The 24,615-nt window shown below is 36.7% G+C and overlaps 2 protein-coding genes across 2 annotated transcripts in view; one reads left to right on the top strand and one right to left on the bottom strand.

Moving 5' to 3' along the window:
- LOC140245343 (importin subunit beta-1-like) overlaps positions 1 to 6,129 on the top strand; it is a 40,759-nt gene extending 34,630 nt beyond the window's left edge. The window contains exon 21 of the mRNA XM_072324922.1: positions 72 to 6,129. The gene's annotated coding sequence lies outside the window, so the exon portion shown is untranslated. The remainder of the gene's footprint in view (positions 1 to 71) is intronic.
- An 8,468-nt stretch (positions 6,130 to 14,597) lies between these two features.
- The window catches only part of LOC140245232 (uncharacterized), a 208,910-nt gene continuing 198,892 nt past the window's right edge, over positions 14,598 to 24,615 (bottom strand). Inside the window, exons 34-39 of the mRNA XM_072324817.1 lie at positions 23,330 to 23,458; positions 21,449 to 21,550; positions 17,595 to 17,711; positions 16,869 to 17,063; positions 15,958 to 16,076; positions 14,598 to 14,811 (exon numbers count right to left, since the gene is read on the bottom strand). Coding sequence (XP_072180918.1) covers positions 14,601 to 14,811; positions 15,958 to 16,076; positions 16,869 to 17,063; positions 17,595 to 17,711; positions 21,449 to 21,550; positions 23,330 to 23,458 — 873 coding nt within the window. The 3' untranslated portion in view covers positions 14,598 to 14,600. The remainder of the gene's footprint in view (positions 14,812 to 15,957; positions 16,077 to 16,868; positions 17,064 to 17,594; positions 17,712 to 21,448; positions 21,551 to 23,329; positions 23,459 to 24,615) is intronic.

Raw genomic sequence — 24,615 nt, 5'->3', positions numbered from 1 at the left:
GCGTTTTGTTTTATGTACAACGTAGAGGGCAGATGATGTAAAGTTGAGATTTTGTTTGCTTTCATCGGCAGCTTGCCTGGTAAGAATCTGTAACCATGACAACGCCACCACGCACTTCATCGGATGACAGAACCAGATCACCCACCTCCAACCGACTTGCTTTGGGATGTCAACTTCAGCATCAGAACACTTGACCACGGAAATTTGTATAACATTGAGACTGGTTAAAACAAGCGAACAAAACAGAAGAAACAAAATGATGCCACTTGACAATAATCCATACTTTTGACCTTGACCCATGGGAGGCTCCCGCTTTCTTCTGGAGGGGGTGCGAGATCCCATTGACACCACCCAAGCGGTAGGGTAGGGGTGTACCTGTGAGTAGCGAGTGTGAGTTTTCTTTCGAGTTTCAAGTTTCTGAGAGAATGTCTGGGGATGTGACGAGATGAGAAATTATTCGGTGAGCGAGTGAGTGCTGCGTGCGTGACATGCGAGTCTTTCAGAGACCGGGTACAAAGAAACAAAAACAAAAAAACCTTTAAAAAAATCGCGAGAGACTGGGCGAGAGTGCGTGAGATGCCCGGTAGTGATGATGTCCTGTTTGATTGATGGCGAAATTAAATTTACTTGAGGAGAAACGAAAAATGTCAAGAAAAATCAATCAAGAAAATGCAGAGAAAAGGAGGAAAAAAAAAAACTTCAGAAGAGAACCAAAATTCACAAAATTTTCATTGGAACACCAGTACTGTACTTTTGCAGGGTGATTTCTCAGGAGCTGGCAGTGAGCTCACGGAGACTGAGGCGAAGGGGTCATCTGCTGAGAAGACTCTGCTGTCTCCTCTCCGGTTTGCAAAAATGTAGCATCAGTTTATTTCTTTGTCACCTTTTCTCCAGATCTCGCGTCAGGGAGGGATTTATGGAGGTATTTAAGGCCTTGAGCAGAATTATCAAAACTCTTTGGAGAGCTGCAGAAGAAAAGAGTAGAATTAAAAACAAAACAAAAGCAAAACATATTTTATTCACTTTCCATGCCTTCCAGAAGACTACCATTTTACATATTTCTTCTTTTTTTTTGTATCGGAAAAAAAGGTAGTCGATATCCTGTTCATGTCTGTTATTTTTGTACATTTAAATGCAATAGCCTGATTTGATCATTTGCCAAGAAAAAAATTCTCAATGAGTGTAGTTGCTTGTAAAGCTGTCTTATTCAAAAGGGAAGAAAAAACTTTTTTCATTGATTTTGCAAAGTTTACTTTTTAAAAGTAACGATGGAAATGCATTTTTGCTGATGTCATTGCCCAGTTGTGTCCTTGGGCGCGAGGCAAAGTGCGATATTGATGTGTGTGTACTGTCAGTGTATTTAAGAATTTTCTGTGCATCTCTAATGTCGGACATATTTGGGAGATGGGGAAAATTAGGGGTGAGACATATTTGTTGTCACTTTAACAGCAGAGGAGCAATGTGTAGATGTTCAAATGAGACCACAATGGTGAGAAAAACCCCAACAAAAATTACACTTCATAATTCCTGCCTAGGATTTTGTGCAGGATGAATGAATGCCCGCAGACCTGCTGCGATTGGACAAAAACAAAAGAGAGAGAGAAAAAGAGATTTTGTTGGTAAGTGGTGTGCTCATGGGAGTCACACTTCCATTTCCAACTGGGTAGACTTTTCTTCCCATTACGCTGTGCCCTGGTGAGTTGCCTCAGATTGTGTTGGACCATTGCCAGTTGTTTCGGCTCTCTCTTCAGTGGTAGAGAAAGTCACTCGTCCTACTCCATTGACCCTCTCTCTCTGCTACCAGTCTGGGCCCGCTGGGGGGTCAAAGGTCATTTGAAGAAGTTCCCTTTGTCATTCGATGACGTTTCTGGTCCCTCTTTGCTGCGCTCTCCAGCCTTGATGGGGTGTATACACATAGATCACCGGCAGCCGTTAATCGTAAGGAAAGCGTTCACAATGTTCTCTGCCTCTGCCGTGACAGGGGTGTGCAAGGTTTAAGTCTTCAGAAATTGAAATATTGATACCTCTTTTTTTTCTTTTCCTTCGTGTTCTTGCTGTTTTGAATGACTTTGAGGTTTAAAAGAACACTCATAAAATGAGGAGATCATGTGCAACGGAAACGTTTGTCAGTGTTTTTGTGAGTTTGTGATTCCGATGTGTGTCTGACACCAGTTATGTGTGGAATAAAAAAATTGGTTCAAGATGGTGAAAATCTTACTACTCGCTGTACACTGCATATTGATCAGAGATCCTCGAACATTTTGCCCAATTTGTATATTTGCCGTTGATTGCCGACATTCTTGTGTCCTGTGAATCTCCACACTTCCCACAGTGCATCCACAGGGCAGCTACACTGTAGCTCTCGGAGCCTTTCTCGTCTGCCATTGCGGTCATGGAATGAATACCGTAGCTGTCGCCATGGTAACGCGAAGTTGGGGGAATCAAACCAGATTAATGTCCCCGAAAAGGAAGGACTTATTTTTGTTCATATTATAATGAGTACAGAAAGTGCAGCAAATCCTCAAATTTGTCATCAAGAAAAGCTACCACTCTACTAAACAACAAAACAAAAACAAAATCAATAACAAAAACAAAATTTAACATAACAAAACTGGCTAAACAGCAATGACAGCAAACTGATGGTATTTGAATGTAGAAATATTGAGTTGTGTGTGTTTGGACATAAATGATTTGACAAAGAGAGTACAAGTGAGATGGAGTGATGTGAGATAGAGGAAGAAAAAGATAGACAAGAAGAGAGAGAGAGGAAGAGAGAGAGAGAGGGAGTGAGATAGGGAGATAGAATCAATGTGTGTGATATTGAGCATTTTGAGCTCGGTTCTGCTTTCCTTATTTGTATATGAGTATGGAAGTGATGCTCAAAGGGTGTTTTTGTAAACCAAACCGGTGAGAGAGAGAGAGAGAGAGTAGGGTGAGAGGATGCCAAAAGATTGAAAGTAATTGGAGAGGGAGAGAAGAATATATGACGAGTGAATACATATATCTTCCTGTTTCATGCGATATCGTTCATTTGAACGATCATTGTGGCACTACGTAGCTACCCCTATGTCTGTTTTATTTAATTTATTCATTGTAATTACATTTTTTTTTTCCCTGATCGGGTTTTGGGGAAAATAGCCTGCTGCTTCTACTCAACTGAGAAAAGAGATAGTGTGTACTGACGTTTGATCCATGGTTATCATGCAGTTCCCCCTCTTACAAGTGTATGTGCGGAAACTGCGCCCTTTTAACGTCAAGAGGTACGAAGGAGTTGCACCGAATTGTGCAGATGGGGTTATCGTAGATCAGTGGGTTTTTGCACTTTGAACCCGCATTTCATGTTGGGTCAAAGTCATTTGCACAATGATGTGGATTCCAATATTTCCTACAGTTGTTGAGGCCTTTAAGAATGAATAGGTGCCTTGGTTTGATTTTTTTAAATGTTTTTTTTTTGTTTTTTCAGTGTGCTTATGATGATGTGTAATAGATACAACTTGAGAAGAGATATTAAAACCAATGGAATCTGACCTAAACGCAAATGCTACTAACCATTAGCTCCCAAGACAGGATTATTTCATGTAGACATAATGCATTGTGCACCTATATTCTGTGTGGAATGGATTAGATCATCAAAATATCGCTCCAGTAGTCCATTTACCTACACCCCCCCCCCCTCCCAAAAGTTTGGATACAACTTTAAGGTGCATGTATGTGTGCCCTGCATTGTTCTACGATTCATTCACAACCAAGTCCCTGTTCTCGTGTATTTTTTTTTGTTCATTGTCATCTGAAGAGCTTGTGTACATTATACCAGCCCTCTGGCCTCTGGCATAGGGTATTATGAACCTTAAATTTGGCACACAGCAAGTATTATGTTTTTGATTTCCATTATTATCGAGTGTAACCCTTTCTTGCGAAGATGAGATGAAATAGGTATGGTACTCCTTTGTACCTCTTGACTTTAACCAGTAGTTTGGTCATTTTTTTTTTATTTTTTTCTTTCCAAATGTCTGTAAATGAGCAGGGATGTTATTCATGTGTAAATGGTACATACTTCATTTGACCTGGTTACTTTTTCTCTTTTCTCACTGTATATGCTTTTTATTCTGTGCTGAAGGTTGAGAATCGTGTAAAACATTGCAGCTTGCTGTGTATTCGTGCAAGTGGAATGCAATGTTGTTCAGCGGTTGGGTGTCTAAACACACATTTTAGCCAGGACTAACTCCACAATCACGTTTTGCCTTCCCCAACTTGGAGTCGTAAAGCCATGTTCCATTTTACCTGGCTTTTTTCTTTTTTTTCTTCAGTTGTATGAAGTTTATTCCACTTTCTCGTCGTAAATGTTCACTGTAATTTATTCCATTGCTACATTCACGGTGACAGCACATATATTCATACCTTTCTTCACAATTTTTTTTTTCCATGTTTTCAGAAGTCTTGCATTAGCAGTCATTAGGTTATAAGGCTACTCTTAAAGTATGGACAGAAATTCTGTTTTGATGTTGAAAGTAGGTACAATATATTTCATCTTGTAACTGCAGCATGTTGTCATGGAAACAAAAACAAAAAACTTGTGGTAGTGATGCAAGTTGTTTGCTGAAGACGTAAAACTCCTACCGCTGGTAGTAAAAACGACTGGGCCATTACGGTTTGTCTCATCAGCACTTTGTATGAGAATGTACTAATGGATACATTCTGCTATGTTTTGAAAACTTTGTCTTATTTATTTCATTGTTCGGAGAGTAAAATCGAAAAGTGTTTTTTGTAAAAAAAAAAAAAAAATGGTTATTGCTCCCCTGGGCATTACAGCTGGATTGTGAACTGATGAGACTGAACAGAGAAAAAAAAAAGTGAAGCAAAAATAGAAAAGTCTGATCTATGCAAAGAGTAATTCCAACCAAAATTTTGGGGCAAAAATTCAAAAGTACTATTTCGTGTTATAAAATGTGTTACAGTTATGTTTTGTCTGCTGTTCAGACAAATAAAAAAGAAAAGAAGAAAATATTCATAGCTAAACGCTACAAAATGGTCCAGTCCTTTTTTGTAGAAAATTAAGTTTGTCAGGAGGAGTGAGTGAGAAAAAGATCATGTTTTGTTTGTGTATTTAATTTTTCTATGATATGAAGTTATTATTATTGCATCTCCTGACTCGAGTGTTGCAAGTGAGATTCATATCAGTAAATGTACAAAAAGAGATATTTCTTTCTTTGCAAATTTCCACACTAACCTGTGAGAATAGCGATCATAGGATAATGTTGAAATGGATCACTAACTAGTTTGTATTTCTTGTCGGCGTCAAATTGTGGTTGATGCGACATTGCAACCGGACAAAAATTCAGGCGAATGCTATTTGATTTGTTTGTTTCTTGTTCTTATTCTTTTTTTTGTTAGGTTTTATGTTTTGTTGCTTCTTGAAAGCTAAAAATAGAAATGTTCCGATGAGATCTCAAAGACATGCACGGAAAGTCTATATGTAAAGAAATATTGGAAAAAAAAAAAATGCAATGCTGCCTGTACTCTAAACAGAAGTAGAGGCTTTGTAGTGAACACATTCATGACCATCTTCTTGTGTTGGAAGACGTAACAGGAAGTGTTAATGTGTACATGTGCTGGTTATTGTTTTCCTTGAATCCGACAGTAATTGTTTGACTGGATTAACTGTTACATGAAGATGTGTCTTTGTCTAGGTAGAGTTTGGACTTGTCACAATTAAAAAAAAAAGAAGAAAACTGGTAAGAATATCATCCAAGCTTTCCTATTTTTGCTCCAAAACAAAAAGACAAAGGACTTCCCGTAGAACTAGCAAATGCAGCATTCATTCTTCATACTGGTATGTCATATCATATGTGTGGAGAAACTGGGTTTTGAAATGTGAAACCTGGGAAGTGGTTCTTGAAGAGTACTTACATTAAGCTTTGTGTGGGAGAATACTCATAAAAATGTTCAATATTAAACAAAAAACAAAACAGAAAAAAAAAAGGAAGGTGAAAATCCTTGAAATTATTAATGAATGAAGTAATGAGATAAATCTCAAAAACATTCTGAGCTGGCATTGCACATTGTTGAGATTGTCGCCGAAGATTTTCGGAGATAAGATATGCCAATAAATTGAAACAACATTCTAAAAAAGTGTGTGTATTTCTCCTGTTTGCATGCTTGACGGTGTGCCGAGTCGATGGTCGTGGTGTGCCAAATTTGCATATTTTGCACACATGCACAAAACCGAACGATAAATCACTTAAAGGGGATGGCTAGTAACTGATCAGTGGGAATCAGTGGGAATGCTGGGGGATGATTGTTCCAATCCTTGTGGGATTCATTTAAGGGTACATTATATATCTATTGTTGTGTGAAAATTATTTACTTTAGAACTGTCTCATATTCAAGTAATGTGCAGTTTAATGCCCCGTCACTGTACAGGCATGCTAACCTGGAAACATTAAACTGTACATTACTTGAATATGAGACCATTCTGAAGCAAATAATTTTCACACAACAATAGATATATAATGTACTCTTAACCCGTTCCATACAGGAACCTGGTGGTCTGTGTATTAAGTCAATGGGGATTTCAGAATTCAGTATCGAACGGGTTGAATGAAACCCTTAAGGATTGCAACAATCATCCCCCAGCATTCCCACTGATTCCAACTGATCGGTTACTCGCCATCCCCTTTAATGCCACTGTACAATGAAAGCCTCACTTGTGATACTTCTCTTCCTCTCACATGTACAATGTGTACATGTTACAAGCGTATGTAGCTTGTATTGTGTGGTGATTGAATGCTGAGCGGTGCTGCCTGATGGATTTTCATGTAAATTCTATGTTTCTCCTGTTTGAGTGCAAAAGTCATGCCTACACAATGATATAGCTACTGGTCATTTAAAAGAAAAATAATCATACATTTTCATTAAACTTACATTATTGCAAAGCTGAGGATTTTCTATACAATTTTGCTTATTGCATGTTAAAGTATAACAACTATTCATTAGAAAAAAAATAAAAAAAAATTATGTGGATTAATAAAAAAAAAAAAAGAATGTTTTCCAAAGCATGCCTGCATTGCAGTCTGAGAATAATGTGCTACACTGGGCATTTATACTGTGGCTCATAAATAGTTAATCAATGAAGAGCAATCTTGCACCACATTTTTGTACATTGACTTCAATAAGAGCAAAAGGGCAGGCAAACACTCAGACTTGTAGATGTTTCAGTGTTGGAACAACAGACTTCCCATTAAGCGATGGCAGCATCGAAACTTGAAAAATTCATAACTTTTCCTCACTTGTTCTACTAATATTGCCACATTCACTCAATCCACATGTTTGTTTGTTTGTTTTGGTGGGTTTGTTTTTGGGGGTTTTTTGGGGGGAGGGGGTCATTCCATGTTTAATAATACAACCATATACAAACATACTAAAATACACTCTGTAATTTTTCTTTCTTTCAAAGATTTGTTATCTTTTTTGCATACTATAGTCATTTGATCAGACACACACACAATATCACTATTTCAGTCTTCATTTTGGGACACAATTTACTGGGGATGTTCATTGAACTGATGTGTGAACAGTCACATAGCTAATCTCCTATGCAAGACTTCACAAAATTTCTTGCTTAGCAGTCCATACAGTGAGTCCTCATTGCATTTGCAGACAGATACAATGTACCATTTACAATGTGAAGTGGTCCAAATGCAAAATGTATTATTTTCAACATTGTTGAATGAACCATTTCAGATGCAATGATATTTAAGGCACTCTTTTTGAAACAGACTGGCTACATTTTATTTATCAAAGTTTTAATGGGTCCTTGATAATTATGGGTTGGCAAAATTGATACTGGCTCTCAAGACATGTTGAATATCATGCTAGTAGGTCAGAAGTATCAGGAGGAATGCACAAGATGAGATACATGTACAGACTAAAAATACATGTGCAAATTGAGTGTTGAACCTTGATGGGGGAACTTCGGAAATGTTGATTGACAAAATTCAGTTCTCTGTGGAATGTTTTCAACTTAGACCACCCTTTCACACTTTCATATGTTTTATGGTGGCATCTTTCAAATCAATGAAAGGGTGCCTTGCGATGCATTTTCTTTGGATCGTGATTTTCTGTAATTTCACTTGGACTTAAAGTCTGAGACGGTGCATTATTGAGAAGTGACTTGAGAATAGAAACCAGAACACTTCTTCTGAATTCCAACCCTGGCATGAATTTGATCTATATTTTTAGAAGTACAGTATGATGTTACATTGTACACCATGTTGTACGCTATACTCGAGCAGCTCCATGGTTACAGTGTACAGTGCACTCCCGTTATTTTTGGATTAATGATCAAATAATGGGTTAAGTGATGTCCTGTCAAAATCCCAACTGTCTTACTCCAAAAATGAAGCCACCACGGCATGTCAAAGGAAAGGCTATCCCATTCGCCACAGTGCTTTAACCGCCATGTTTTTTGGCTCTCCTGAACATTTGACATTTTGTAGATACGAGGTCTTATCGCCCCAGCGACGGTATGTAATACATCCGCCTGTCTTGCATATTTAGGATCTGCATGTACATGTAGGGGAATAATACTTCACACTTTTCAAATGGGGAAATTCAATATTTTTTACTTGTATCATTGACTGTTGTTTATGCTCCTATACACTCCTCATGAAACATAAGTTTTTAAAACATAAACTGAATTTAAATATTATTTTTGATGGTTTTCAACTTCAGCTAGTCAATTTTGCAGAAAAGAAAAGAAAAATATTTTAAATGTCCCCGGTTGAAGTTATGTTTTGAGTGTGTGTGTGTGTGTTTTCCCATTGAATACCACTTCAGAGGATGCTGTGGTAATTTACTGTATACGCCATATATTTAGCAAGTCTAAATTTTTGCGAATCGGGACTTCCCGACGATTTCGCGAGTGGTTTAATTTGCGATCGTGGAGTAGGGTCTACTGAACGGAGAAATGTATACGTGTACGTCACATTCATATCAAGATCAGAGTCAAATTTTTCGTGTGTCTTTAATTTTGCGAATAGCACCTGACCCGCGAAATTTGCAAAAATAAAAACCTCGCGAAATATTCCGCGTATACAATATCATGTGAGACGTACAGAACAAACACTATCTACACCTGGTATTCTCATCTTTATTCATTTATTCACTTTTTGTGTGTGTGTGTGTCTCATGTATTGCATATACATTTTTACATTTTACCTTTGAGTTCTGATTCATTGATTTGTTGATCATAATATGTCTATTAAAAGTAGTCAAACTATTAACAGTTGTCCAATAGTGAAAGCAATTATTCTCATAAGAGATAACATCACAGGCAGAGTAGCCATTTTACAGACATTAAAGGGACACAAACAGTTGTGACAAATTTGGTACACTGCCTGAGTAACATTTGTTCTGACTTTCAAGTAACAAATTGATTTAATAAACAGGATAAAACTGAAACAACAACAAAAATATTCAACTTACAACAAAGCACCAGTTTCAGAAAAAAGGAGAATCGTTATATATAATTATATATCATTATAAATATACATCGTATGTATTCTGTTTTCGGTTGAGCTGGCAAATTTGCTGTTTTGTCGCGGTGCACAGTCAAGCAATATATTTATATTGAGCTTGTGCACCACACAACTCCATATGCACTCAGGGCACATTATCAAATCGTGGGCAATATTCTTTCAACAAGGATACGTGCTGAAGTGAAATAAACCTGTCCTTGGGCTTAATTGTCATGCATTTGCCGTGCACCTAATTTCATTTCTGATCATGATACACAGTTTGCATATTACCAGCATAGTGAAAGATCATCTTGGTCTTCTTCTGAAATAATTCTACATCTTTGTTGTTGCTTTGTAGTAGATCACAATTTTCATTTCTGAATTGTTGTTTTTTGTTTTTTTGTAATCATAGTTACATCACAACAAACTAGTAAAAGACAGCTTAAATACTACAAAGATAATAATGTCCTGGTCGGTATATTTCCAGAGCTTAAAATCATACATCTTTTCTCTCTCTCTGGCACAAGTATGGATAAGATGCTACAAACCTAAACTAACAATAAAAGTAATAAGTACAACACAAAACTTTTGTAAATCATTTTTAAGTTATCCAGGCCAAGTTGATCAGAGTCATTTTCAACTTTACATACAGACTATAACAGGACTATAGAAACATATTCATAAATAATATATCAACACAAAACATCATATGCATATAAAGCATCAATAGTGAGTTGTAGGGTACATATTCATTCTTAAGGTTATTAAAATGAAACTTTATCTATCTATGGCATCTGGCAAGTGAAAATAATGGTAACAAAAATGGTAGGAGCTGTGGACTTGGTAGAATACGACAGTCTGCCACTTCATTCTTGATTTAGAATAGTATTTTCCCATTCATGTGTGAACAAGTGAGGGATACATGCAAGACATTTTATAATTAACTACAATGGAATATTATCATAATAACAAGGCCAAATATAGCAAGATTCCTGGTATAACAGGGTAAGTTTGCAGATCTCATTCTTTTTATAATCTCTTGTGTTTTTATCCTGATATGACAAAGTTTCCTGAAGCAAATTTCAATGGTCCCAAGCGGCTCGTTATGAAATTATAAGGTATCTTGTTACATCCTGGACAAAAACAAAAGAATCCAAACAGAATAGGACCTGCGGAGTTGCCTTTTTAACATAAGGTATCTCACCAGATCAGACAGTTTTATAACAAGGTTCCACTGCACCAGAAAAACAGAACAAAATCAATGTGCTTAAAATCAGTTAAAAATAATAATAATAATAAAAATAATAATAATAATAACAATTATCATTATTATTATTATTATTATTATTATTATTATTATCATTATCATTACTGTTATTACTATTATTATTATTACTATTATCACCATCATTATTATCATTTTTTTTGTTTACACAACAGATGCAGAGCTTTATTTTTTCATCCCCATCTACAAGCAGGCAGACTGTCGTTTTCCAAACTGTCAACAAAACTAGTTCTCTTTTTCTCTCTCTCTTTCTCTTTCTCTCTCTCTTGCTCTCCCCCCCCCCCCCCCCCCTTTACACATAGGAGTTGAAAGTGAGTCAAATACAATACATATACAAACATTATATCACACTGTACATAAATTTCACATGTGGTTCTACATAATATACCACGGTACATGATGCAGTACTCCGGCAAGTCTAGGGTCCACGATTCTGTACTAATACCACTTCTGAAAGATCAAAGTACATTGTAGGGCTTCAGAATTGTACCATCAATTGTACACACTTTCCTTATGATAAATATAATTACAATATCCTTTAATATTGGATTCTAAAATATGGTAGAGTTCACACGCTCCATTGATATGTTTGATTTCGACCAGAGGATTACCATTGGTTGTATTTTCCACTATTAAATCCTCTGTGGTCTAGTCTACCAGACCTCTTATGTGATTTTTCTTCTGCAGCATTTCCTGTTAGCATGAGCAGGTGTTGAGTGTTGTATTCTGCCTGCATACACGTGAGGATATTTCAAGAGTGCAATACAAGTATGAGGAAGAGATGTTTCGAGTAAAAAGAAAATAGAATTCAAACATAAAGCTCGAAACGAAAAAGAAATGCATACCTGCATACAAGACTAGTAAGAAAACAATCATGTTTTGAATAACATAAAAGTGATATGAGAAACAAGAGAATAGAGACTTCCGAGATTCTACATGAGCTTTCATGTAAGTGTACATGATGCACACAATATTTACATGTATATTGTACACTTTAGCACCAGATTTTTTCAATAAACTCCATTTGTTCAGAATCTGATTTGAAAGTGCAAAATGTCATAGATGAGCTCTATGCATTTACAAATTGTAGTTTCATCACACAGATCGTACATACATGTAAAATGTATTAGTCCTTGATTAGGGTAAAAATATTTTTTCTAAATGTCCTCCATCAAATTGAGAAAAAAAAATCACTTATACCTCATCAAAACAGATATAAAATATAATAAGAATTGGTAAAAAAAAAAGTCTGTCAAAGTATGGAAAGCAAGTTATGGTGATCTTTTTACAACAAAAGATTACAAAAAGAGTTCTACTGTTGGGGACTGTCAAACATGAATCAAGTAGGTCACTTTTTGAAAAGATAATGTTACATTTTCACATATCGTACAATGGCAAAAAAAGTGAAAAGATCAAGACATAAGGAGAAAGCTTTAATAGCAAACAAATGGTAAAACAGTTTCTTTTTTTGTTGAGTTGTGCGCTATTAACCTACAGGTTGTACATATAAATTAAACAATATTAAACAAATTGATTGAAACAGCTAACCGACCCTCAGCATAGCCACAAATCTGTACAAAAATACCCCTTTTTATCTTCCTTGATAAATACATTTTACATTGTTATTATGATTTGCCTGTCAAAATTCTGTACAAAAAAGAAAGAAATAAAGAACACCCCCCTAAAATAAAAACCCAAAAACAAAACAAAGCCGATGCAAGCAAGTAGAAACTTGTAAAGGAAAGACAAAGTATTTGGTTGGCATAATGTGTTATTCACTCGATTCCTACCCTATGAGGTAAGTACAAATCACTTTCTCCTATTTACACATCAGATGTCTGACATCAGACATATTTCTACCACATTATAGAAAAAAAGGCAAAATAACTGTGTAATCATACACAAGCACCATGTTTTTGTATAAGGCAAAAATTGGAAGACAAATATACAGTGTATGTCACTGCTCATGTGAAGCATTTCCACATATTTGGTCTGACCAACCAGACATTAACGACTTTCTTTTCATGGGTAGCAAACTATTATGACAGGAGAAGTACCTCCATGTTTAAAATCCTACAGTCTAATCTGTTAGACTGATAATTTTCTCGAACAGAAAAACTCCAAAATACTGCAGCATTGTAGAGTGTTAAAATATGTCAGCATTTGCCCGTGTAACGTCATCTCACCTGACCTCATGCTGAGTTAAAATCACCGCCTCCTGAAAGCATCTTAAATTGTTTCTCAGAAGACAGTTTCAATGATATTGCTCAAATTGGACATTTCATAAAATGGCAGCAGCAATTCGACACACCTAAAAATCACAGAATATCGCTGCAACGTCATAAAGAAACCAAAGCTTGAATGTTGATCAATGTCATGCCTAGGAGATACACTGTACTGTAAAAACCTTTTCCCTCTCTGCTCTATCATTGCAAACTCTTCAAGCATCGACATTGTTCTGTGATGTACAATGTACGCCTATTTCAGAGTAATAGAAAGCTTGCATTTTCCTATACTCATCCACACCTCAGTCGTTGAAGGCAATCAAAGAAGTTTCAAAGCCACAAAATATTCATGACATTCTGATTAACCTACAATGCTCCAATTTACCCAAATTTCAAGGACAAGATAGTTACCTTGAGGTCTTAACCCACTGAAGATGAGCTGATTATGCCATAATATGCATTTCCCATAGACACCTGCTTGAAAATATTAAGGACTAGTCTTCAACTGGTTAATAAAGAGCTAGTCAGTTCTATCAAAGTAGATTTCAATACTGGAATCAAACTTGCATGCATTCATTGTTGCTATAGCAGGCAGGCCTTGGGGAAAACTATCTGGTTGATGGTACAAACACTGCAATTGGTTATGCATCAACTCTACATGTGCTAGTGATGTGGTCTACTGATGAGATATAGAAAACCATTCTAAAGAGAATTCAGTGAATGTACCCACAGTACATGAATGCCACTTCCAAACAAACATACAGTTGTACACGTATTGTCAATTTTATGGAGAGAGTAGGAATAATTCAAGAGAATGCTGGGGGTTTAGAATCTTTAATCTCCATCTCCCAAAGAGGGCATCAAAACCAAAACATGACTTTTTTATTCCATTCACCAGTATTTTTTTCTTTTGTCAAACTGATGCCTTTTTGACACATTGCCTTTATACCTGTCATCACACAATACTGTATTTGTTCCTCCTCTTAGATTCTTCCTGAAAATAAATAAAACTGTACACTTTTGATACTCGGAAGAATTAACGTTTACACCACTCAAGCTTTTCGCGCTCCAGGCCCACAGAACACAAATGGTAGAACTTCTTGATACCACCCATCTCAACAAAAGTCACCTTTACCACAATTTTGGCCTTAGCTACGCCCATTTCCATATTATGCAAGTGTCTGATGTATTACACAACACTCAGATGAAAGGAGGTCTTTTGGGGGGCAAAATGTTACGTCCTCCACTGATATCGATACTGCAATGTAGGGATATAGAAACCAACATATAATAACAGAATTTCGGTCATAAAATGTTTAAGTGAAACAGAGGACTAAAAGTGTGTGGAATTGCAATGCAAATGCTACGAAAAATAGCCAAGGATTGCATCATTAGGTTGTGGATGTCATTTGATCTTTGTCCAGAAATCATCTCTTCTTTTCTGGTCAGCCAAATGTTGAGACAACGCACAAGTCAGCAATACATAGACCAAAAACCAAATTCATTATAACACTTGCTGACAGAGTAATTGACAGATTTGAAACAATTAAAGACTCTATTCCTACGTAGAACCTACTACTTCCTTGCTGTTACTTGTGCGGCCTGTACACATAGTAAGGCGAAGGCGTTGTTGCACGAAAAGTGGTCCTGCCCGAGAAGTTTATGAGAGAGCAGCGAACTCGCTTGACCTCTGGATAACTGGTTTGGCGCCATCCACGCCTCACAGAAGCTGTTCATCATACGATTTCCATTGGGGTACGAACCGTGCCAGATGTACTTCTTGGGCCTACGTGGAAGAGAAGATGTGAAATGGTGAAAAGAAATTTTCATATGTATTTAATAAACCTTTCATGAATTTTGTGAGAAGACAAAATTTGCGAAAAAATGCACAATGAAAATTTTGGGGACACAAGTTTTTCTTCTTCAATTTGTCTCCCGCTTTCATGAAAGTTTTTGTTTACACAATGCATCGAATGCCGGTACAATGCGGTACGCCATCATGGTTGGCAATTTGTGAACGCTTCTGGTTTTGCAGGAGCCCACTTACAGTGCAGTACAGAGCAGAGTACACTTCAGTACATATACATGAACCATACAACTTGTACATCGACATACACTGTACAGCAAGATGTTTTTGTGGCATTAAATTTTTGCAAATTGTCGGACATCATCTTTTTCACGGCATGAAATTTTCGCTGATTGCCACTGGCATTCAATGCACGTATAGTGCTGAAGAACTTGAATTTGAATTATGTGAATCTTGGCTGTCGCTAAATTTTTTGTGAATTAAAATGTACGAGAACCTTTCTGGTTTTACAGGGGACAATGTAGAATGGGTTTCAGTCTTCAGTTATTGTGAAACCTACCATGGTTGCCAACATTCAAACCATCAAATTCAGGGAAATCATATGAAGAGCAGTGGGTGAGAATATCTGTGTGTTGCAATGCACCTAAATCAGAAAAAAAAAAATCGGCATCACTAAAATTTCCACTTTTAAACTTTTTATTTTAGTGGAAAATTGAGCAAAGAAAATGGGATTCCGTTGGGATATGAACCCGAGACCTCCAGATTGCTAGCCCGGTGCTCTACCGACTGACCTATAGACAGGCCTTTAGTTCAGCTAGTATTCATCCCAGAAACTCTTAATTCTCAATGCTCGAATGGTCAGAAGCTGTATAGCAGTGTGTTTGTGTATGATACACACACACTTGAACCTGTCATAAACCTGAAGGATAATTCAACTTGGGGATAAGTGTGAGGGATCACCGAAGAAATGCAGCTTTTTGAGTATGTAACAAACGCAAACAGAAAAAATGACCAGAAATGAATATTGTTTAATTAGTGGAAAATTGAGCAAAGAAAATGGGATTCCATCACATTCTCAAAAAGTTTTTATTTTCTCTTATTCTTTCCATTACAATGTACACTTACCATAAATCGTCTGCCATGATGTTCCTCCCATTGAAAGAGTAGATGGGCTTTGAGCTATCGAAGGGTGCCTCGTTTGCTTCTTCAAATATTTTGTGCCAGGATTCAAATAGAATCTCATTCTGTCAAGTCAAGACAATAAGAAAATAGAGCACTTACATCATTACTCTAAATACACATACATACATGTACACAAAGTTTGACTGCAAAACATATGAAGCTGAATCCACCAACATTATTCAGTAATTCCATCATCTGATGGAACCAAATAAAACCGTTGTAATCACATCTCACTTGCTGCATGACAAGGACTAGTCTTAAAGTTATAATCAGAACTATCCCACATTTTCTCATCATTTTCTGTGTTTTTCTAGCAGTTTTAATTGCAAATATCTCAAATTGACAAGAATGGAGTTAATTCATTTTGCAATTGAAATCTTCATACATGATACAGGGCTCGACACTAACTTTTTTCTCTAGTGGCCTGTTTGGGCCAATAAAATCTTTAAATCTGAAATTTGGTGGCCTGAAATAAAAGGAAACATAATGAGCCATTTCAAATTTCCAGTGCCCAAATGGGCCATCAAAAGATAGCTGTTTAGGAAATTTGGTGGCCCCCAAAATTGAATCATCTGTTTCTTGTGTCATTATCAATTTTCCCTGCAAGTTTCATTCAAATCCATTCACAACTTCTTGAGTTTGGATTATTATGCAAACACACAATCCAACGCTGATGATCACAATAACCTCCTCCTCCTTCTTTGGTGGAGGTATTAACGAATTATCAACCAAGAACCCTACTGTCCACAAGAATCTGAATAGCCTTTGTACAGGATACACTACTTTTCTGCTGCAGCGATAGGTGATGGGTCAATGAAATCCAGTCTAGAGCGTTTTTCTACGAAGTACTGTACCTTGCTGTTGGCGATGGGCAATCCACGATCCTCTCGTCTTACGACCGTCTTGATATCCTGGACTTTGGAGGAGAGGAAGGCCCGGTACGTCCCCGGCAGGCCCGCCGCCTTGGCCTGTTGCCAGCACTTCAAATCGGCCCCACTGATTCCCCCAAGGTAGCCCTCTACCGGATCGTTGAGGGCGTACAGGTACAGCTTGAAAAGTTTGAAAATGGTGGAGGAGAAATAACAAAGGACATAACTTCCTAGTTTGAAGAGTTCACATGAAATATGCATCCTACAGTAAGGTCCTAGAAGTCACTGCTGTACCAAAACCTTGACTCCTTATGAAAATTCTGTTTTAATCATTGCATTTTGCCACACAACTTGACTTTCAATCAATAATAACTTCAAACTCAAGACTTGTGCTTCGGTGTAATGTTCAATCTTGGTCAAACTGCTCATGTAAATCACTGCTTGTTTGCAGGCACAAACCCTTGTTGGTTGTTACACTTGTAAGGAGTCTGTGCCAGAGCATCTCTTTCATATTCCCTCTGAATTTAAAGGACACTACTTGAGTTACAATGAGCTCTTTGTGTAGGCCTATCAGAAAAAGAAGATGCCAACCAGCAACACAATTCACAAACAAGGTACCAAGGTAAACAATGAGTTTCTATAGCTTCCATTACATTTTATGAGTCAGAGCAGCCCGAGGCCCACTCATCTCGCTTTTACTGTATGACTAACCATTGGTTGGTCACTGACTGGTATTTCTGGACCGGGATAGGGGGCCTCGTCCGTGACAGGTACGACCGGACTGACCACCTGAGGAGGCTCAGTTGCCTCTGGCCTGGGGGGCGCAAGCTGTGGAGTCAAAAATTGACCAATCAGAGGAAGCAACCATCATTAGAAGATTCCAAGGCAGAAAGGAGTGACATATATGCATAAAATTGAAAAAAGAAAATGTACAATGTATGGTGTAGGGGGTGGTGAACATGGAGCATTTCAAATTTCAGTGTTACACAGTCGACTGTTTTATGGAATTACTCGGGGAAAAAGGACACAAGTGACATGAAATCAAATGCCAACATCTGCTGCATTTCCCCCCCCCCCTTTTTTTCCCTCTTATATTGATATAATTTACGCAGGCATGGAAGTAAAGATTCAGCCAATGAGATTCCAGCATATGAAATATCTTAACCAATGGCATTTGCCATGAAGTTTCATTCTGCACAAATATGAATTTTTTTAGAATTTCAAGGTATCCACTCTTACAGCTCATTGGCTTCAGGAATGTGGTTGGTCTGGTGCACAGTGTATGAAGGCTTTATTTTGTTTTGTTTGTTTGTTTATTTATTCTTTTTTTTTGGGGGGGGGGAAGGATTTGACATAATATTTCCCCAGACTTTGAAACCATAACTGTTCAATGGGAGAAATAGAAATGAATATAATAATTTTCTATAACATATAACTATCTCTACAAATCAGAATTGTCTATGAGAGAGTCAATACAGAGAACATATCCTGCACAAATCATTTAAAACTTGTCTGGTATGATGTTCCATAAATAAAATACCAGTAAAAAAGAGTAACATTTTATTAAAGCCACATGAACACTCACAGCACTATCTTGTTCTCCACAATATACATGTATTTTGGCCATTGTTTTATAGAAATAACGACAAAACTTCACATTCCTAGTGCATGACCAACCAAGTTCCTGTAGACAATGGGCATACTAAGACTTTGCACCAGAAAAATGCCCATCAATAGTTGCAGCAATAAGTTTCAGCATAAATGGCTCCATAACATGATTTGGCTTGATACAAGGAGGTCAGTTTGGTGCATTGGGAATTGTAAAAATGATTAGTCATCTATATTTCACCATTGGACATTTCGTCGCCGGTCACATGAACCGACGAATCCCTCAGGTGTGCGTAAGAATGACAATTCGAGAAAATTGAAGTTAACCCATTTTTGACTTATGGTTGCTACACTTTCATGTCTATAATTTCCAATTATTTTTGTAGTACATCAGACTTCAACTGTTGCTCTAACTTGTGAAGTTTTCATCGAATTGTATTGTTAACAAATAAGCGGGAAATCGTCAAAGAGCTGCATGCATGTATTTTCGGTCTGCAAAGAACGTTGTCATTTTCCATGTGTGTCCATATGTACATGTACATTGAGCGTTGTCATTGTCAACACATGTATTACATAGTACGCGCACTGTGCGCGCGGTCAATGAACTGTTGAATCTCAAAAATTACACGCAAGTCAATGCGCACTGATTCGTCGGTTCGGTGACTGCGCGTACGCGCGTACTAGTACGCGCGGTCACCGAACCGTCGAATCGCCTGATTGTTTAACACACGCGTCTATGGGGAAAACAAATCATTTTCACGAATGGAATTACATACTTCTACAAAAGTGATAACTACGTAAAAATTACACCGAATTACAAACTGAGAATTTCAGAATATGTAGTATGGAATATCTACTATCGAAATGATTGAAAATCTCAAAATCGAAAATTTGACCCAAAATCGAGTGATTCGTCGGTTCGTGTGACCGGCGACGATTTGCTGGTCGGAAATGATTAGTGCAATAAATACTGTGAGAAAAGAATTAAAGAAGAAAAAAGAAAGAGATGTTCAGCAATTGCCGTAACTCTAAAGGAATGATGTTGCCAGATCATAAGTTGCAATGTTTCATTCAGATGGTGTTATAAATAACCAACCAATCAAAAAGAGAAGAAAATTGAAAAAGCAGACAGACTAAATAAACAAATCTGTGACTACAACGTTAAAGATGCAATACATCAACGACAAAAATCTGATATCCAGTTAAAGTGGGGGAAAATATAAATGAAATAACGAACAAACCTTAACAAAGCAGGCAAACTAAATAAAATAAATCTGTGACTAAAATGTTAAAGATGCAAAGATGTCATACATCATGGATGAAAAACTGATGTCCAGTAAAAGTGAGGAAACTGATGTCCAGTAAAAGTGGGGAAAAAGATGAATGAAATAACAAATAAAACTTAATGTGACAAGTTATGAAATACACATGGTTTACAAAATTATGATTTAGCTATTGAGATGTTGAAAAATAAATGGGAAAGAAAAATGGATGAGAACACTGCAGTCTTTGACTTCTTTTTAACAATAAATAATGCAGATTATGATGTGTGATAACTATGAATCATCAAAATAAATTGATTTCATCATGTACATGTAGATACGACATGATGTTACATGGGAATGGGCATGCTTTCTCCAGAGCACCATTAAATGAATTAAAGTTGAACTTATGGTTATTCATTTTCTGCATGTCTTCAATCAACCATACAGTCAAGTCAAAACCAATAGACATTCTAGAACACTACAATTATAGTGGCATGACACTAGAGAGATTGCTAACTGCATTAATAACTACCTCTAAAGTCAGTATCTACTCCTAACATAAATCTCACTCTGACAGTGACTACCATGGCACTACAACATTCCTGAGAGCCCATCAGAGGTTGCTATACAGTGTAGTATTTGGAAGACCTAGTCGGTTGGTGATACGGCCGCTCTTTTATGTGAAACACCCATAGAATTCTTATAAAAATACACAATTTCAAGATGGCATAGAGACTAGACAGTAATGTTTTATATTCAGGGAAAATGACAACTCTTGTTTTGATGTTTGGCAGACTTTCATGCTTTCACACCATACACCACACAAACATTACAGGGAGAGTACAAATTTTAAACATTCAAAATTGAGAAAGTGGCCACTATGATCCGATTAGCTTTCAATACTTCATGAAATATATCCTATCGTAATAGGAGAATGTATTTGAAGAATAAGCAAAGAGATTCCTCTACATCTGAATTTGTATTCATCTGTTTTTCATATTGTTAATAGGCTCATTTGGATCAAGATGAAAGTGATATATAGTTAGGAATAAAAAATGGTATATATTATTTGCCCTCACTCCCCAAAATCATGTTCCCCGCATAACATTAGTACAAAAATGAATCAAGAGTCCACTTCTGGCTGAAAACAGGGAAGGCAGTGGTTCAATTTGTGTAATTATGAGATTGTTCTGGTGAGTGCAGACCGAGTGAACCTAAAGGTCACCTCGACAGCAATTGTGCATCTCTTCAACGATGCTGTATCTGGAACATTTTTTTTTTCTCTTAAAAGAACATCTGCTGCACTAATGCCATGGACACGATTGAGTCACAGACAGTATCAGTAATAAATGTGCTGAATTTGTGTACCTTTTTGTCTGCATGCTAGTTTTGTTTTTGAGCTACAGGATTATTCTAGAATGAGATTTACATGTATGTACTCTCAAGAATCACTTTGAGGTTTCTATTTGGAGCCTTAATAGGTCTTGAGCAAAGTTCAAGAAATTCCACAATCTTGCAACGGGGATTCGGGGTGAAGGAATGACAGTCCGCCCCGCCCCCTTAAAATAAGAGGACTATTGGAATTTCTGAAGTGTTGAAATTGTCTAATCATCACCCAGGAGTGGACTCTATGGTGTTAATCAAGAAAGGACGGAAAGAAGGAAAGAAACAAAAAAATATGGTGGCTCTTACAGTGGTTGAGGGAATGAAAGAAGAGGTAGTAGTTCTCGATGAAATGGGAGGCTGGGGTCGAGTTTCGGTGATGGGTGGTGGGAGGGAAAAGGTTGCTCCAAGCTGCAGAGAGGGGGGCAAGAATGTCATTTTTCCAGTGAGGATATAAAGATGAGAGTAGATAAAATCAAAACATCTGGGAGAAGAGGAATTCTGGCTGATACGTTAATGCTTGGATTGCAGTATGTTACCTGGAATTTATCATTTTGTTTCATTTTCAACAACAAAAAATCTTCGATTACACTTTCAAATATCTTCTCTGATTCATGTTTACACTGCGCTGTAAAAAATGTGTTCGTTCCCACATTTGATCCTGCATAGATTTATATCTCAAGATTCTTTGCTTTGCTGCATACAACAGTGTATTCAGTTGGAAAATTGAAGACCAACATTTCTACAGAGCTTTAATTCAGGATAAAACATTGCTGGTGTTGCAGCTTTGAAATAGTTGTATAAACATCATTTTCTAAAAATAGAAAATTCATAATGTCTTAACCCAAATCTCCTCTTCTCCTCAAAGCAATTTACATACTTCTTTTAATAGAAGACAGATAAGGGATAAAACAAAATTGCACAGAGTATATTCAGAAAAGCAAGCTGCAAAATCAATTTGTATTAATACATTTACCCAAAAGAAAAACAATACCCAAGCAGGAGTTTGAAAAGAAATTTATTTCACCAATGGTGCATGGGATATGGCAGTTATAAGGGGAATAACAAGATTGAAACAAATCTGCCACAAATAATCTTTCTAATAACCTATAATTAAACATCCGGGAAAAGATATCTTTTCAACATACATTGTAGTGTCTAACTTTTTGGAGCTGTGATCGAATTCATCAGGGTTTCAAGAATTCTTCAAGAGTTAGTGTGCAGTGTGATACAGATCTATCTCTCATAGACATGACAGATGATATCTACAATAAGTTTATCAGACAGTTTTCAATTCATTTAATCAGTTGACACAAATGACATAAACCGCAAACTAATGTGACAAATCCAATAAATAGGAACAAGAGATCTAGTATACAATTGTAAATCATGCATGGATATAAATTGCTGACAATGTTGGAGTCAGTTTCAAGCTACTCATAGATCTCAAATGAACAATTAACAATCCTACAAAACTGCATGAACAATCTAAGATGTCAGATTGATTGATGAGGGCATTCAAACTTGCATGCCACTCATTGAAATAATCTACAATAGAACTAAATATTCATCAAATACAAACACAAACATTTTGAGAGTACATTGTATGTGAACACAAAATATGGGAAATTGCAAAACATGGACAGTTTTACACTGGCGTGTTGGGCAAAAATATGAAAATAAGTTAACTTGAATAAATTATACAATGTTCTGTTGCCATGACAACATTGAACATGAAGGAACAATTGACTTTGTTGAATAAGGTACTCATGATCTTCTATCATGAAATGCATATAAACACACATGATATCTGTGAAAATTTTATTGCAGATATTTAATAGATACATGTACATATCACAATGCCTCGGAAACCAATTTTTTATTCAATTATTTTTTTTTTACTTCTTCAATGTTTTTGAAAAAAAAAATGTAAGAAATAGAAGATCACTGAAAAGGTTTTAAGTCTGGAAAATGTTCTTACATCAAAATTAGGTAACTGAAGCTCAGTGGCTCAATAATGTTGAGGTGTCACATAATGAGCAAAACAACAATGCTGACTAAATCAGGATGTTTAAAAAATGTATAAACATCATTCCCTCAATTGAAGGAGTTCTTTTTCATTTTTCTTTCTTTTTTTTTTCTTTTTAAGCCAAGACTTGCTCACTAGACCTGGTCCTACTCTGGTCTTACCAGAACTTGCTGCATGCCTCCTTCCATCCTGATGTAGAGCTCCTGGACCCGCTCCACAAAGGCGAAGGTCCCCTCGACTAACTCCCTGCTACCCTGGAGCATGTCATCCAAGGAATAGAATTTGACCATCTGAAGGAGATAGGAGACAGAATCAATGGGACAAAAATTCACATACAAATCAAATTAATGTAAAAAAGCAATGAGGCAAAAGTTATCAGAGTTGAAAGTGAATAGTGTGTAAAAGGTTTTTAAGAAATGAAAAAGGGGCCTCTAAGACTTACCTAATCATACTACTTCTGGAAAATAAAACAACTGCTAAAAACACCATTTCCCATTCATTTTTTGATCCCAACTTTTGAAATAATGTAGAAGAAGAATTGCTCTTTCAAAAAATATGAATAACTCAAGATTGCTTATGGTGACTGGTTTCACCTGTATTGAGTCCTCCCATTAAATCTGTCTCCTCTTTTATTTAAAGTCTACAAGTGAACTTTCATATTTCCTAAAACTCCCATGAAAAGGCCATAACTCTAATGCATTTGTCACATAGGCCTACTTTTTTGTGTGATTCCCATAGATATAATAATATTTGAAATTAATGCAAGCAATATACACAGAATTATGGATGGCTGATATATTCAGCAGACATACTGTATCAATTCTCTGTTGTTTGAACCTATTTGCTTTAGTACATCATTTTCTCTTTTTGTTTTGTTTTTGTGTTTTTTTTTCAGTTTATTTCAGCTAATCTGGCCTTGACTTTGTCTTTCTTTGTTCCTTTAATTCTGCACATCACATTGTCTTCATCTTCATCTTCATTTCCTCTCTCTTCTCTCTTCGTCCATGTGTTTATGTCACTTCAGTTACTTCATGTATGCACATCTTTGGATAGATTATCACTGTCTTTAGCTCGCTTAACTCTTTATGTGCCACGTTCGCACGTCTGACTCAGTCAACGGCGTGCCAACTTTGCATATTCTGCTCAAACGCACTAATCCGCCTAATCCAATCGATAAATCTTCATGTAGTGAATGACTACCAACAGGTGTTCTCTACTGGATTTGAGAGTAATTTCTAAGTGCCTTTGCAGTAATGTAACTACTGGTCGTGTGAAAGAAAAACAATCATAGCTTTGTCATACAATAATACATCAGTGCAAAGCTTGGCATTTTCTCTGCAACTTTACTCGCTATTTGCCCCAGCTCAACAGAAATCTAAAGAAGTTACATAGACTTGAAAAACAGAATGCTTTCTCAAAGCATGAAACCGTTAGCGTCTCAGAATAA

Source organism: Diadema setosum, chromosome 22, assembly GCF_964275005.1.
Source record: "Diadema setosum chromosome 22, eeDiaSeto1, whole genome shotgun sequence".
NCBI lineage: Eukaryota > Metazoa > Echinodermata > Echinoidea > Diadematoida > Diadematidae > Diadema > Diadema setosum.
This window is presented reverse-complemented; position numbering and strand designations above follow the sequence as displayed.